Source organism: Synchiropus splendidus, chromosome 1 (genome assembly GCF_027744825.2).
Source record: "Synchiropus splendidus isolate RoL2022-P1 chromosome 1, RoL_Sspl_1.0, whole genome shotgun sequence".
In the NCBI taxonomy this organism is placed as follows: Eukaryota; Metazoa; Chordata; class Actinopteri; order Syngnathiformes; family Callionymidae; genus Synchiropus; species Synchiropus splendidus.
This window is the reverse complement of record NC_071334.1, coordinates 10,457,059-10,473,395: the sequence shown is the minus strand read 5'-3', so window position 1 is coordinate 10,473,395 and position 16,337 is coordinate 10,457,059. Positions and strand designations below refer to the sequence as shown.

The 16,337-nt window shown below is 39.9% G+C and overlaps 2 protein-coding genes across 11 annotated transcripts in view; both read right to left on the bottom strand.

The window, feature by feature from the left end:
* The window catches only part of LOC128762134 (arf-GAP with coiled-coil, ANK repeat and PH domain-containing protein 2-like), a 28,897-nt gene extending 26,544 nt beyond the window's left edge, over positions 1 to 2,353 (bottom strand). For all 10 annotated transcript variants that reach the window (XM_053870058.1, XM_053870077.1, XM_053870047.1 and 7 more), the window contains exon 1: positions 2,000 to 2,353. In XM_053870058.1, the coding sequence (XP_053726033.1) occupies positions 2,000 to 2,052 (53 nt within the window). In that variant the 5' untranslated portion in view covers positions 2,053 to 2,353. The remainder of the gene's footprint in view (positions 1 to 1,999) is intronic.
* Positions 2,354 to 3,122: 769 nt separating this feature from the next.
* ppp1r2 (protein phosphatase 1, regulatory (inhibitor) subunit 2) lies at positions 3,123 to 16,258 on the bottom strand. Its single transcript, XM_053859829.1, has 6 exons — positions 15,902 to 16,258; positions 10,990 to 11,097; positions 9,899 to 9,979; positions 6,584 to 6,684; positions 5,303 to 5,497; positions 3,123 to 4,701 (listed from the first exon to the last, which is right to left on the bottom strand). The coding sequence occupies exons 1-6, from the start codon at positions 16,030 to 16,032 to the stop codon at positions 4,682 to 4,684; spliced, it is 636 nt and encodes a 211-aa protein (XP_053715804.1). The 5' UTR covers positions 16,033 to 16,258; the 3' UTR covers positions 3,123 to 4,681.
* Positions 16,259 to 16,337: the final 79 nt, after the last annotated feature.

Here is a 16,337-nt window from a genome sequence, read left to right as displayed (position 1 = left end):
ATTCTGTATTATTCAGACTTAGTCAAGCATTTTAAATGTTCAATTTGGTGCACGCCTACCAAAAATAAATACTTTCTGTGAAAGTTTTGAAGTAAGGCTAAAAGTGTACTGCAAGACAGAAAACCACTCATCAACGAAAATGAGGACACGTGAGTACGACGACTAAAATATGGGATGTTGCAAATGACCACTTCAAAACAACCCTCTCACTATGCTGTAGTATGAAGTTGAAAGCAAGAGGCAAAATGGAAACAGATGTCGAGAGAGTGGAAGCGGCTGCTTTGCCTGTGTCTATTCTGCATTGTCAAAACGCTCACTCCAGATTTGACCACTTCTTTCTCCAAGCAAAACAAATGAGAGCTGGAAACAATCCCTTTGAAAACATTGTAGAAAAGTCCTCACCCCTCCACTCAATTCAAGCCTCTGGTGGCATGAGTGACCTGGAGGGGATGATTCTGCAAGAGGGCAGAGGTCGCTAAAGACAAGGATAAAGATGTGACAGCATACTAATCTGATACATTGATGCACAAGATGTAGCTTAAAGATGAAGCCTTTGACTGTGTAATGAAATGCTGGATCTATATTCCTGAACTAGGGACATATCACTACTTCAGTGGATCTGCTTTTATCTATTTCACCATTTAAAAAGGACAGTAATGGAAGGGGAGAACATTTGACTGGGAAAGAGCGTGAGCACATGGAAAGTTAAAAATTATCAAGAGGAAGCACCAGTACAGTAGAGGTCATAATTATCAAGGTTATTTGTAGGTTGTGGTTCGTGTGAGAACCAATGCTGCCAGACTGCTCACAATTTACCTCAAAAATATCACGCTACAGTATCAGGGTATTGACATCGGAAAAAACATTAGAAAAGAAGGGCACTGCTGCTCATTACATTCCACCTCTTACCAACAAACTTCACGATCATAGATACTGAAGGCAGGTTTGACCGCACGATAAAGAATTATACCATGGAAGCTCAAGGAGTGGCTTTCCTGCAACAACGTTAGTGCAAAGTGAAAATAAAAGCTTGTGAAGGCACTCTGAGTTACATGATAGTGAATCACGCCAATGAGTTCTGTTGGCGACATGAAGATGGAATCGCTTCAGGACAAATCATCTGGATTGGTTTCACTTTGACGAAAAAATGGTTCCACATGAGTCCCATTATGTTTAGCTAGTGGCATGACAAATCAGGAATCAAACCTGAACTTCAAGAGAAAGCTGCATGGGCCATGACTCTTGAGTCGGAGCTGTCAGCCTCAGTGGGATTAAAGGCGGGTGACTAGTTCTGATGGTCTGACTGCCTTTGGTCATTCATGGGCTGGAACTAGTCAGCCCTCAATCTTGTTGAACATATTTAAGTATTAACTAGCTTTTACAGTGAACATTAAAAAGTATGTACAGTTCCTTCAATAATAGTATGAGCTCAACAGTAGGCGTTAGTGGGAAGCAAATGGTCGTGAGAATGATCAGACAGTCGCGTTGTTTCTGGACATCAGGAATGAGGAAAAAAATAAAATTGGACATGGGAAGGTGAAAATGCTGCTACGGTCATTTGAAAGACTGAAAGCCCATTCATTCTTTGTGGTTGTTAAAAGGAGCGAAGGCTCCCACTTTGTGGGCGAGAAAAGATCCAATCTGAATGGGGCAAACATCCAGTCGAGTGAAGCCTGTAGTCGCAGGTGAAGCACCTGGATGGGACAGTCTCCAAGCAAGTGGTGAAAGAATATTTACTCGACGACACGATACGATTTTACACTAATCCCGCCTTTTTTAAGAAGTGTAAGAAGTTTTTTATTGTTTAGAAATCTCACGGACAGTCGCAGACAATTTAAACTTTACACACAACCGTGACTCCATATGTTTACACACACTACTTTAACAACTGAGAGACAGGAAAATTATTCAGAAATGTCTTAAATATCTTGCCCATAGTGGTCCACCATTTTTCTCACCGACACAAACAGTGAAGAAGAGGACAGTCGCGGGGACTCACCTAAAGCGAGGAGAGTCCTTCAAACACTCCTCGAAATCCACCGTGATCTTCATGTCGCGAACCGAGCCCAGCACCAGTTTGGATTTGGGTCAGTAATCCAGACTAATTAGCTGGTTTGCTAACGCTACTGTACCTCTGTCCGACCAGCTGCTCCGCTGCTAGCCAGCTAGCCCCGGAGGACAGTCGATAGTGAGGGAAAAACTCGGGAATGCGACCATACACGGCGAACACGTCGGTGACCGGTGGCCAAAACACGGAAAAAGTGCACGGGAGACAGAGGGTCAGTGGCGGAAACGGAGAGTGTCGTCCGGTCGCTCGGTCATGGCAGCCAGCAGCTTTTCTTCAGCAGATACACACTCGACCACAAAGATCGTGTGTGGAGAGTGAAGCTCGCGCCTGGAGAGCCTTTACGGCTTGTAGTTTTCTCTTGGGATGGAAGGGGGAACGCTATCCACATATGTGTGACATTAAACATGTCATAACTGAAGTTTACGTCCCATATACGTTCGAATTATAGTAAATCAATATCTCCCATTGAGAAGAAGCGCGGCGCGAGTGAACCATCTGTTTACTTTGAAACGATCTTCGCGTCAGTTGACAGGTTTCCCCAACCCAGAGGACTGATCAGCGTTGACGGATCGAGGCGAACAGCTTCCTCACTTTAACCTCCAGTTTGGTTTAATGACCAAGTCATAAATACAAGTTTTTAAGTTTTAAATACACAACAGGACTATGACAAAACTAAGAAAATAATACACGTGTTGATATTTAACAGAGTCCAACGACAGCGCCATTTAAACGACTTTCTGGGGATAAATAAATGTTTGTTTAGTTGTAATGTGGCAGGGTAAATAAGCAGAATAATCCTGACAGGAGCGATAGTGACTTCATCCAATTACTGTAGGAAGTTGCAGATTAGATTCTGAACCCTACAGCGACATCAAGTGGCGAGACAGAATTTAACATTTAATGTTGAAGCAACAAAAGTAAAGTTTCCGACCTAAAACCACCGATTATATTCGCATAAACTACCGGCAACATTGCCTCCTGAAAAACTGTCTTTCATAAATGAAACATCAGGCACAGGGTTCACAGAAATGGAGAACAAATACTGGACAAGAAATCTTAGAGTTCTCTTTAATTATGGGACACATAAAAACAGAATGTGCACAATCGGATGATGAACATGCAAACTGGAATTATAAAGTTAATTACAGTCTTGACATCGTGCAAATTCATCAGCACAAAACAATCAGTGATGGACAAAAAAAACCCTGAAGCGCACCAGCTCAACGTGACAAATACATGAGGCACAATGACGTGTAATAACCCCCTTAACTGGTCAGATACACTTTAAGCAACTTTTTTTATTATCAAAGAAGCCACCTTTTTCTTCACTCAATCACACATGCAGGCATTGGTTTCCTATCTGTTTTTTGTTATTATAACAATGATATTTCCAAGTGTAATAATGAGATGGGGAATTATGAGGTTGGATTTAAGCAGGGTCGGTTTGAACAAAAGGCATGGTGACATTTTTCCATAATTCATTCAACAGAAATGATCACAAACAAAACATGAAATCACAATACAAAAGGTGCTACATACATCAGCAAACCCCAAGTCACTCAAGAGAGAAAAAAAAAGAAAAAAAGTCAGTCAACTACATCACTTGAACGAAATCTGAACAGGAAAAGAGCCAGTGGTCAATTTCACAAAGTTCCTGTATTCAAGCAAAGTCATTGATCAGTAGCATCAACAATGTTTCTGTCCAAGACATTTCGGTGTCATAAAAATGTGAGAAAATGTGTAGTTAATTCCAGGAAGTAGAATTCAAAAAATGCCATTCTAATCAAACATTAATATTACTTAGACCAATATCTCAAACTTAGTTTATTTTACATTTCAAGAATGCCTTACATTTGAAACATCTTGGGAATCTTGTGTAAAAAAAAAAAAAAAAAAAAAAAAAGAGAAAACCACAATCAGAAATTCATCATGCTTCCTTTTCAATATTAATCCAAATAACAGTTCGCTGGACTGAGCTGTTCTGTGTGCTGTTAATACCATTCAGCGATGCCGGAATAGCTTGTCTGAAGTTAAACTTAACTTATGTTCATAACAAGAGATCATTATATACTTAAATATTTTAGTTAAGTGAAGCCATAATCTGCATAAATTAAATAATTATGTTCCGGTATGAAGCAGGTCATAGATGAGCACAGAGAATACAAACAGTATTTTAAAGTAATTAACATAATTTACTAATGAACAAAGTTAAAAGTGTGAAACCCAGTTGTTTTCTCACAAAAAAAGACCCCTCACTAAATCTCTGATATGCTTCTCTCCGGGCCATGGAGTCCTGACACATTGGCTCTGTGCAGCCAGACGGAAGTCCTGGTTCCTTCACTGTGTCATTAAAAAAGGCAGTAAACCCTTCACAGTCACGTATGATTGAGACCCGCCTCTGTGGCGATGTAGCAGGGAGGGGCTTTTCTTGGCAACCAAAGGATGAGAGAAAGACGATTCACTTGTGTTCTGTTTGTGTGTGACGCTGCTCTCAGGAGGCAATAGAGCGACTCTGGTATTGTGGTAGATTTGTTCTGAGGGCGGTGAAGCGGAGTCTGCAATTTGTCTCAACAGTGAAATCGCCATCGTCTGCTTGGGTCTGACAGGCTTCATCTACGAGTCCAGGGATTCACCTGCACAGGATACACACAGGGAAATGAAGTACAGCATCACATATTCATGTGTGTGACCATGACCAACATTTTTCCCTGCCTCAAACATCAATTATGAACATTGTTTCATCGAAAATAAACACTCTAGATTAAGGAATACAAATAAACAACCCGCTTATTAATGATCAATAATCACTAAGTAAGATGCTGTCTAGCGTGGAATTTTGGAATCCATTCCTGGTTAAGAGTAGTCAGGCTGAACAACACAAAAAAGTAATTTATAATGATTAATTACAGGCTAATACATGTACAAATGAGCATTTCATTCACAGTAATATACAGTAGGTTCCCCAATCTGAAGTGTGACCACATTTTCTACTATCCACCAAATGTTATTAATTACCTAGACAGATAAACCTGACAGGGCTTCAAGGTCATCAAAGGTCATCTTCTTCTTCACATTTCAAATCATCAAAATTACTATCTACTTCTTGCTTCAATAGAAATGAATGCGAAACACTTCAATAGAGAACTGCCTACAAGCAAGTCGATGTAGGAAAGACCTTTGAACTCTGTTGCCCTTACATTGCATGCGTGTACATGATCCCCTTCAGCGATTTACCTTCTTGTGGCAGGTCAACGCTGATCTCCTCCGACTCCTCCATGTCTTCCCTCATCTCTTCATCTACGTCATCATCTTCCTCCTCCTCCTCTTCCTCTTCTTGGAGCTCGCTGGCGATGAGCTGTCGGGCCAGTTTGATGTTGAGTCCCTCGTTGTAGTGCATCTTCCTCATCATTTGGAAATGCTTCTTTTTGGCTGCGTAGAGAAAGAAATGACCACATGAATGTGTCAAACATTGTCCATCTTAAGTGGTCAAACTCAAATTGAAGGCTCAAATTGACTTGCTAGAGCACAGCTGTAACAAATGGCTTATAAATAGCAGACCTCTCCAGGACAGACCTACTTCAAATGAGGACAATGAATGTGGTGACATGAGGTACAATTAGGGAACGCTCCTTGTTCCAATAAAGATTTGGATACAACGTGACTGAAATTGAAAGACAGAAAATATTACTTTAAAAACGTCACATGTCACATTAAATTAGGCCAACATAGTAGCAACACTTTCACTGTGACGTCCAGTCATTAGAAAGAGATACGAGTACCATTCCTGGAAATACATGATCTTATTAGTATTTGCTTCTATGTCTGACTCTCAGAAGGTGATAATGGCAAGTCAAGGATCAAATGGTAGAAATCCAGCTTTGCCCGACATGCACAGCATAAAAAGCTAATTAGAGGACTAAAAAAAAAAAAGTAACTCAAGAGAATTTGCATCCAAGTAGCACAAGGAGGATCAACAAGTGAGGGGTTGTGCTGGCGTTTGTCGCAATCAATAAAGACAATTGTCGGAAACTATTTTGTCAGTTAGAGCCATCAAATCATAAATTCAAAAGACTTTGCCCGCAGGGTCAGGAGAGACAAGAACTGTGAACTGTTAAAAAACCATTGTCGGTGTCAAACGTTTGTTCATCTTCAACTGCCTTTGTCCAGTGTGCGTCTACCATTTTAACAGCCATTTTGGGCCCAACAAGACTATTTTTCATCTGCTACATAGGCGTCTGCTATCAGAAAGAGTATCATTTGATATGTTTAACAAAAAAAAAGATATATGGATTCAATTTCTCACTTTATTGTTGTTCATCTACAAAATATTCTGAACAACTAGTATTGTTGCCTTATAATGCAGACATCTTGACATTAGGCAAAACAGTATAGTGTTGTAACAATCTGCTTTGGCTGTCTAACCCTAAAAAAAAAATTGGATACATGTGTGGTCGATAAGTTAACTCTCAGCTAAATGACATGAAAACATACTTCAGCCCATTATTGGACTTCTACCTTGTTCTTCAGGAGTAAGTTCCTCCTCCTCTTCCTCGCTGCTATCCTCTTCATCATCTTCTTTCATAAAACGAGGATCTGAGCCCTCAGCAGCCATCAGTCTTGAGGAGCAGAAAAGAAGGATTATTTTAAGCACCATGGTTTTTCGGCCACTGAGTTAGGTCCATTACGATAGAATTATCGTCACATCAAAGGAATTCCCCACGACAAGCTTAACAGAAATTCAGAAAGAAAGAGCATTTGGCAATTCAGATGTGAAGGGACCCACTTTTGAGGTAGTAAATATTCCAAATCATGCTACTAGTTTGGACACGCAGCAATTTTCATTTCACGATCAAGAGATAAATAAGAGCCTTTAGTGACAAGAAAACAAATGTAAATGGGAGTACAAATAAAGTTTGAGGACAGTTTAAAAAGGAAAAAAAGAACAGCCACTGAAGGAAAATGAACAGAAGTGTTCAGACATGTGTCGAGTGTCAAGTTGGGGGAGGTCAGACAGCCGACAGAAATAACAGTTACTACTCCCATCTCTCACACTCACAAAGAGCTTTAACTGCACAGGACAACATGAGTAACGTTTACGGCTGAGTGGTGAAAGGACCGTGGTGAATATGTGGAGCTGCCTCAAGGGAAAACCCCATTCACTGTGCCACTGCTCTCCAATAAACTGGCCTGAATCACTTGAAGAACTGGACTTTCCGCTTAAAAATACACCGCTTGATGCGTCAAATAACCAGGGAGGATGATTGCAACATAATGAAGTGTGGTATGGGGAGGAAAATAAGAGCACTGCTCGAGTCATTGGTGAGAGTTACTCAGCATGTAGACAAACAATGCAACCTAATTGACTAGCCTGGAGCAAATGAATGTGCAGGCGGGAACGCAGACTAGATTTTTCTAGCCATTGGCCCCGTTTTAATTCTTACATAAGCACAACCCAGACCTAGAACACATCTTGGGACAGGAGCAGTGACTGGATCTAATGCTTTGCGAAGTGCCAGAATCTTTAAAGAGAGAATTATCGCAGCAACTGTACTTCCTTACTCGCAACTAGTATCTTGATATGTCTGTATGTAGCTGACACCCTATCAAACTATTACATCCTGTGCATCTCTTATTTTCCTATGTGCTGTATTGCTTTCCTCACAAGAGAATCACTCAAGTGTTATCTCATCCTATTAAGGCTGAGAAGAAGCAGCTGAAAGTATACAGAGAAAATATGGCAAACGCGTCCTCAAATGTTCACTCTTTCCTGTGGATGGAGTGGAAGACAGCAGGGATATATCAAAGCCCTCATCAATGTTTGAAATCTGTCCCAACACTCTCTGGAGAGAGACACTGAAAATCTGCTTCTTTTGTGGCCCAAGCACGTCTGTACGAGCACCCCAAACACAGGGGCACAGAACACGCATAGCCCCGCCTCAAGGCACTTCTTGTGTTGTCAATCCTGAGAGGACGATATAAGTTGCACGTTGCAACATTATTGAATGTTTATTCCTTTTTAAAAATGTGTGTATTAATATTGTATTTCAATTAGAAGGCTACTTTGGGGGCGTTGTTTCAGTCTCACTCCATGCTGTGACAGTGAGACCACCAGGTTGCTCAGTCTCAACCGAACGAGTGAAAAACAACTGGGCATTGCACACACATCAATTAGCAGTGTGACTCAATAATAAAGGTCCATGGATGAAAGTTTGTTGTTGCAGATAGGTATAACAGCTCATCTCAGTCATCAGTAATCATCTCAGTTCTTACCAGGTTCTAAAATTGAAACTTGAACTTTTTTTCCCCCTATGAACTGAAATGAAATTGCACCCTCTGGGGCCCATTTTTGTTTTCATTTCTAAATTCTTGAGGGGAAAAAAAGGCATTCTCTCATCAATTCTACTTAAAACCCCATTTTTTTCTGGCTCGAGCACCAGCCCGAAAATGTCTGTGCAAGTGCCTGATACATGCACACATTACTAATTTGAAATTCCTGTCTTCTATTGCTACGTTCTCATCACGCCGACTAAAATATATTGCCATGTTGCCAACATTTACATCACGATCAGATCCAGTTCTCTGAAGGTAGTTGCATTTGAAGAACACAAATAATTTCCTTTTCTCTTCTCTTTGATACTTGAGGCTTTTAATTTGGAGATTAAGCCGATCCAGAGTAACAGAGTAGTTAATGTTGCATAATATACTTTATATAATTGAAAGACATTGCACTGCTGTGATGTATTAGTGCAATTTCCCAGATTAGGAAAAACAGTAATACGGTGCTGATGAAGATTAAGAGCCTTTTTGGGAAGTACTTAACATGTCATTGTTCTCATTTTTGCAATTAATCAGCTTCGCATTCCGTACAAGTTCAATCAAATGTCATTGACCATGATTTTCGATCGGCTTCTGAATGTAAGCCATGATACGTCGCAGAGGAGCATTTAACGAATGATGTTGAAATGAGGTTAAAATGTTGCAGCTTGTGTTCCAAAGGTCAGTCACCAGAATCTGCAGCAGATGGCATCCATGACACCAGACTCGTGTTTCCGTCACTGACCGGAATGGAGCCACACGCCATGATGGATTATTTAATATCAAACACCTGTGTTATAGCTGGCTCATTCAATGTGCATCAATCTATACAGTCTTTTCTTCACTTCACTGAACAAGTGAAACAGGACAGGAAACACTCACAACTGGACTCAAATGAAGTTCTTCTCTGATGTTCTTCTCTGAGCTTCATTTATTTCCTCAATAAAAGGTTTCCTTGCTGCCTCCATACTTAACATTTATTAATCCTGGGAGCAGCGTGTTTATGACTACTGTGAAGGGTGTGAGACTGGAATCCAGGTGAGGGACTTCACATAAAAACTGCTGAGTACTCAAAGTGCACTCTTATCAACGAGAGTGAAAATTTATTCTACTCCTTACTCATTAATAACATGAAGCCTAACGCAAAGTGACAGTAGTGCAGTCTGGAATTGAATGTCCTGCCAGCTGTGACTGCAGTTTGCAACGATGCTTTAGCTCAAAATAACTTACAGTAAAAATAATAGAAGATTATGGCAAAGCTAAAAAAAAAAACTAACAAAAAATTACTACATTATAAAAGACAAGTTTTGTGCAATCAAAAATGTGAAACAGAGGCATTACGTCTGACCTTGCATTACGGTGTTCGGGTGTTACTTTAGCTGAAGCACTCATGGTTATAATATCAACTACAAATCTGTTTACCATTCCTTCAGCTTCCTCTCCTCTCTGTCTTATTTAATAACAAGATCATCCCCTATCCCTTTCCATCTTCTTCTCGATAAAATGAAGTCTTACTTTGAAGCCAGGTCGTCTGCTGGGAGCGCGTTGGCATCTGAATCACTGAGTGCTCCTTCATCATCCTCATCACCAACCATTCTTAAGAGAGAAAAAAAGGGAAAAAAAAGATTACAATTCAAGATGAAGGACAAGGTCAACATTGCAGTTCTGCTCCACAATGGGAGAAGAAAGTGCTCCTTTTGAAATTGCAATATATCTTTGACCTCTAATATAATATGTACATTTAATCTCCCAATATATATATATATATATATATTTTTTTTTTAATCATTTTTAGCAAGGTTGTAAAACATGAATCATTTTTACGCTGTTAGTAATTAAAAGAGCCTTTGTCCTCATGTTTTCAATGAGGATGAAGCATAACCTTTGTTGAGTTTTGCATTGTGCAGTTTGGCATGACAAAACTTTGACTTGTAAAGTAAAGTTGGCATACCATGATACATCGCAATTTTGTGAAATATATTCTACAAAGTCAAAAATAAAGTATTAAACAAAACTAACTAAAACGTGAAAGAACAAATTAAGTCAACCATCTGATTTCATTTATTTTGGTTTTTAAATACAGAAGGTTAAATGCAGTATTACACATAACTTGAAAAAGCAAAGTACATGAAGACTGTCAGTTAACTACTACAACTACATAATTACAGATAACCATAACAAAAAACTGAACAAATCTTAACTTGTAATGCAGCTAACACCATCATTGAAGACAAAAGGATGACATGTGGGGGGTTTAAGAGACGAAAAATCATTACCTGAGATAATTATCACATATAAATATTAAAAGTATCTATATTGTGAGGTTCTTACCAATTCAATTTTACCTTGGTTTTAAAAATCACATTTACTACAATCCTAACTTAAGTTTGTTTTGGAAGTCGAGAGACCTAAACAGAAAAATGCAGCTGAAGTCAGTTTTATTTACAGAATACAATTCTAGGCGAGACCAAAGTGAAAACTACTGGCAAAAAGACGCTGTTTGCTAACAAACCAGTAGATCATTTCTCACATTTAATTTCGTGTAAAAAAAAAATGAAGTTGGGACCAGGTACTACTGGCAGTGGAATTAACAAAGGTAATGAAACCTGTTGTAGGGGGTGCTGGGCTCATCAATCTTCATCATGCCGTAGTCTTTGTCTGCTGGATGGTACGTGGCCAAGATGTTCATCTCATCCCACTTCTGGGATTTCTTCCTGTGAACGAGACAAAGCAGTGAGAAACAATAGCTACAGCTGAATGAATCAACAGTTACCGGAAAAGGCTTTGACATGAACCAGTCCCACTTTTCACTTTGATGGCTATTTTGATGTCAGAGACAAATAGGTCCCAAGATGTCTTTGGCACAGATTATTTCAAGAGGCCACTTCCAAGCGTCTTTTAGCTATAAATGATTCATTCAACTCATGCAGGAGTGTTTCTAAATTGCACAAAACCAGCGACATGAACGGTAATCAGACAGAGTTTTTAAAAACTCAGCTTGGAACTAAAAGACAAACTCAACTATATTGGGAATAGCTGTACCAGAAAGTTCAGAATTGATATGAGATATTAAAAATTATTTATATAAAATTATAAGCATTGTTGTTTAACACAACAAAAAGAAAAATAGCTCTCTTAGCTAAAGTGCCACAAAGCCAGTCAAAGCACCAAAGACCAACACTTGCAGGGCGCCCCATCCCTGTCCTCCAATCCTCATCGCAGTGAATTCTACTGCACCTCAGAAGCACATACAAAGATAGCATGACAATGTCAACTCAAGCCTTAGGTCTAGCCACAAAAAAGGCTCATTAAATAGAGTGAGTCATCAGTGAGCGCTGGGCCACGCTATCAGGTAGCCTGGTCACAGGCAAGCGAGGAGAGTGTCCAGCTCTTAGGGCCAAGAACTCAATCTCCAATAGCAGCAGACTTTCCTTTTGAAACAGTAGACGGAACAGTAAAGCCACATTAAGCAGACACCAGAGAATGACGTCGCCTAAGCTTAAAATCAAAGTCATAATAAAGGACATCCAATCTAATGTAATATTTGCCTAGTAAATCAGTTGATATAACCCAGTAAAACGCTCTTACTGCTGGGGTTACAGATGCCGTCTGTAAATTATACTTTTGAAATACATGTGCCATTGTGACTTTTGTTGACAGAGAGTTGCTTCGGTAAATCCATAGCCAGCTTCTAGACTTGTAGATGACCGAATATATGACATTTGTGTAGCTGAAGACAACTTTTGCTGACCTATATTTGACATCTATTTATGTGCAAACAACAGTTGTTCCTCAAGCACCCAACTTTGGCAATCTATGACAGATTGCGGCCCCTTTCGTCATAAACCGAAAACAGCAATATTGGGGTATAATGAGATGGAAACATTCACAGTCACACCTAAATAATTCTGCGCATTTCAAGCTGGTATATTGTGTTGTCTTACAAATCGTAATGTAAAAAAAACAGGGGGTTAATTGCAGTTTTATTTCACTGTTTGCACGGTTTTGGAAACAACTCACAGACCATACACTTGGTGGAATATACAAATGTAGTGCAAGTATAAGAATCACACATATTTCAGAATGTTTGTTGCAGCAGAGCACCCACTCATTGGCCCAGAAAATCTGGAAAATGAAAGCTCCCCTCACTTTTACTTGGAAATGTGCGGAACTCATCTTCTTCTTTGTGTGTGTTTCAGAAAGTTTGACTGTGACTAAATAAGATGGGGAAGGAACTTGTTTTGTCAGAAATATGAAGAACCGTTAGCGAAGAAAACAGACATGAGAGACAATACAAAATGCTCTTTACTGTGGGGACTTTGCTCTTCAGTTCAGGGTTATTAAACTATAATAATAGTCATTCTGGTGGGTCACCATTTAAAGCAATTGTGTCATTCAGGAATAGCAAATGTTCAGACTGGTTATCGGTCAATGTTGCACGGATGCTTGCATACTTCTGTGACCTTTAGGTCACTGACATAGTCTAACAGTTGCAAATATAAATCCCAGTTACACAAATATTATACACATATTATATAACATTGGCAGTGACACTCTCTTCAGGTGGCATCTAATGACCTTTGCTTACGTAACAGGATGAGATTCACCACCAGCAGCGGTTTCACAACTGAGCCACGCCAACACTCCAGTCAGTAAAAGAGAGATTAAGTTTCATGGAAGTTGACATCAATTATCCATGACTGGGAGTAATGCTCAAGCATCACTGTCCACTGAATAATGGTGACTGACTGATTGTTTTCAAAGCCCTCAAGATTGTGGGATGTTTAGGTTTCGGATTTGTCTTAAATGCTTTATTTCAACTACAAACTTATTTCAATCCATTGACCTTTATTAAGGGACCTTTAAGTTTCAAAGAACCTTTTGGCTTACCGTTACCTGGTTATACAAGTGTAAACGTTGACACACCCTCAGTAGAAGTCATCATATGCAACTTTGTGCCATTTGGGAGCAAGTTATTTTTTCAGTGCATCAGAAAAATTTAGGAAGGGTGGTGTTCACGTTTACTTTTTTTTTTTTCATAGGTGAGTGTATTATGTTAGTACTCCCGCACACAAGACTAAGATTAAACTTGTTTTGTCCTTACTTTCCTGTCACTCAAAGAGGAGCTATTTTAGGAGCAGCGCAGAAAAAGGTTGATTCACAGCTGGGAAGGGACTTTAACTTTCATCCCTCACTGGCCTAATTTCCACAGCACAGCTCTAAAATTTGACTTAATATTAGCTGCAATAGATTTAGAAACTGTTCAACAGACAAAACGTATTCAAAGAAGGCGCAACAATGCAATGATCGTGGGTTGCTCAAAGATGAGCCTCAAATTAAGACCAAGGACATTTCTGTTAATCTGTGGCTGCCTGCTTTTGAAACATAAAAAGACGGCTACAAAGCTAAAAAAAAAACTGAAGACATGGTCGTAATATAAAGGAACCCGATGCTTGAATATAATTTAGTGCCAGAAAATAATGGCACTTTTTTGGCATTATTTAACCGTGGTGATCCACAAATCAGGATCAGTGGATTAAGTAAGTATTAAAATGTTAAGTGTGACTGATTAAGAACTGGACAGCTGCTGTTCCAGAGTGGTTGACATATAGCGTGTTTAATCAACATCCAACGCAAAGGAACTTGGATTGGAACTAGAGCAAATATCCAGATTAAGCTCCACTTTATCGCTGTTTCATTGTTTAAAAAAATGCAATCACAACAGCTGCTTGTGCTGAAAGCGTTCACAATGACAAAGTATATTATCTCCATTTTACATGTTGGCCTTTTCATAAAATAACATTAAGTCAAAGCTTTTGGCCACCTATTAAGGGAGGAAACCTGAGTGCAAGCACAGGGAGAAGACTCCAGACGCACACAGAACAGGTTCAATGAAGCCCATGTTTTCCTCAAGCTAAACTCCAACCTGGGTTGGTGTCAAGCTGCTGCCTAGTGTATAGACTGTGGCTTTATAGGAAGGTGAAACATACAACTTTCACAGGAATCATAAAAAAACCCTCCCTGAATTTATTTATTCATCTCTGTTTCAATTTATTATTTGCTTCAAGCTTGCACAAGGATGCGGTGGCAATGTCAGTGAGGGTAAAACCTGCCATTTCAGAAGGTCTCAACAATTCAACTTGATTTATTATGACTCAGCAAAAGCGTATTGCGTTTTTCAGATTGCAGCCTACCAAAAGTTTGCCACAGCGCTGAAGCAAGCTCCGCGAGACCACTGGAGAAAACGTGGCATCCCACAACACCAGTTACAGATGCACATGTTTACAAGGCTTGCAGTCAATATTCTACAGTGATTGAAGGTCTTTCTTTTTACAGTTCAATAAAGATTTGTAATTCAAATTATTGTATGAATCAATTCATCTCATTTCATGATCATATATTGCTTGGCTACTGGGAAGAAGTGTTTATATGTGAATTGTATCCTCTTGGTCACACAATAGAGCAATGTATTGCTTCTGTTGCATAAACAATTCCATCCCACTCCCAAAAAAGCATGCTGAATTCCAATTGCAATATTGTAAAAATAAATCGAAATACAACTGCTTCCCCATTTGAGTCGGTCTTGACTGGAGGAATTTCAGACGATCACAAGTCAGTGCAAAGGCAGAACCAACCCAGGTGGCTATGAGATGGTAATATTGTCTCCTTAAATGGACGTGCTTGGAAATCCTCCAAAAGGAGGAGCAGGCATCTATCTACTGCTAAGAGAAACAGCTTGATTGGTAGTTGATGCTCACAGTATTAACATTATTATTATCAGAAAGTGTGCATGATAGTAAAACCAAAGCAACAAAATCCCATGTTCTTCAAGTTCAACTCCTGTTCCGTCTGAACCAGCATTTAAACTTAGGTAGCAAAAAGAGGTTTTTGTTGAACCTTGGTCTGAAAGGCGTATGATGAAAAACAAGTGATATGTGAAGAAATCAAAATAAAAACATGAAATAACTCAAACATCAAAATAAATACCATGGACCAACTGTGCGCTACAAAGATAATACAGTCGTGGTAAAACTTGGACTAATACATAGTTACTCCTTGCACATCATGTCTTCATGACATATTGCCACTGTTTTGTCTGAATGTAAATAGAACCCTATGTGAGCAGAATTGCTGACAGTTGTCGCCTAATACGGTCATCAAAGAAGAAATCAATGGGGGGTGTAACCAACTTCATTGACCAATAATAAGTCAATGTTTAGCATTTAAAGGTTGATTACGAATAAGTCAGTTCGCTGCTTGGCTATTCATGGAAACAACACCTATTGTATTGGTTGAGTCATTGTAACGTGCTACGGTAGGAGATAGACAAAACCGACTCCGAATAGCGAAGGGTTTTTGGCAACATTCCGTGGAATGTGAACGGAAATATATCCCGGACGTATTCGATTCGCATGGACATTTAACTTGTGTGAAAGTTTCTTCAACGTGGAAGAGGCAGCTGAGAAGCTAGCAACTGTTAGCCAGCTAACATCAAAGTAGGACAGCCAGAGAACTTACTGCTGGTCATCCTCCGACAGTCCGGGAATCTGCTCCGGATTCTCCCCTTGAACGTCATCGGGGAGAGGTTTGACACTTGCCGCGCAGTTTTTGTTTTTGAGGATGCCTTTAATCGGCCGGGGAGCTGCCATTCCCACACGGTGGCTCTGTCAAACTGGGGCAGGCTCAAGTGTTCCCTTTCAGGAGAAATCTGCTTCTATTGTTTCTAATCCTCAGCAACCGAAGGCTGGATCACATTCAAGCGTCGTCATAGCTCAAGTCCTTCCAGTATGCTCCAGAAAAACCTAGTCGGGGTCCGCGGCGCCAGCGCACATTTGTACTCCCGAGTGTACTCAATGTGGCGGGGCTGGAGCCGAGGCAGCGGGTCGTAGCGGAGGAAAGTATCGCGAGAGTCCAGTGCGAGATTTCGTTTGAATTAGTCTGGTGTGGTGCTAGA

What these genes read in the sequence shown, in the direction of transcription:
- ppp1r2 (XM_053859829.1), bottom strand. Translation starts at nt 16,032, where the DNA reads ATGGCAGCTCCCCGGCCGATTAAAGGCATCCTCAAAAACAAAAACTGC. An exon ending in CTGTCGGAGGATGACCAGCA is followed by an intron (nt 11,098 to 15,901) that starts GTAAGTTCTCTG and finishes TCTCGTTCACAG; the next exon opens with GAAGAAATCCCAGAAGTGGG. An exon ending in ACTTACTCCTGAAGAACAAG is followed by an intron (nt 5,498 to 6,583) that starts GTAGAAGTCCAA and finishes TTCTCTACGCAG; the next exon opens with CCAAAAAGAAGCATTTCCAA.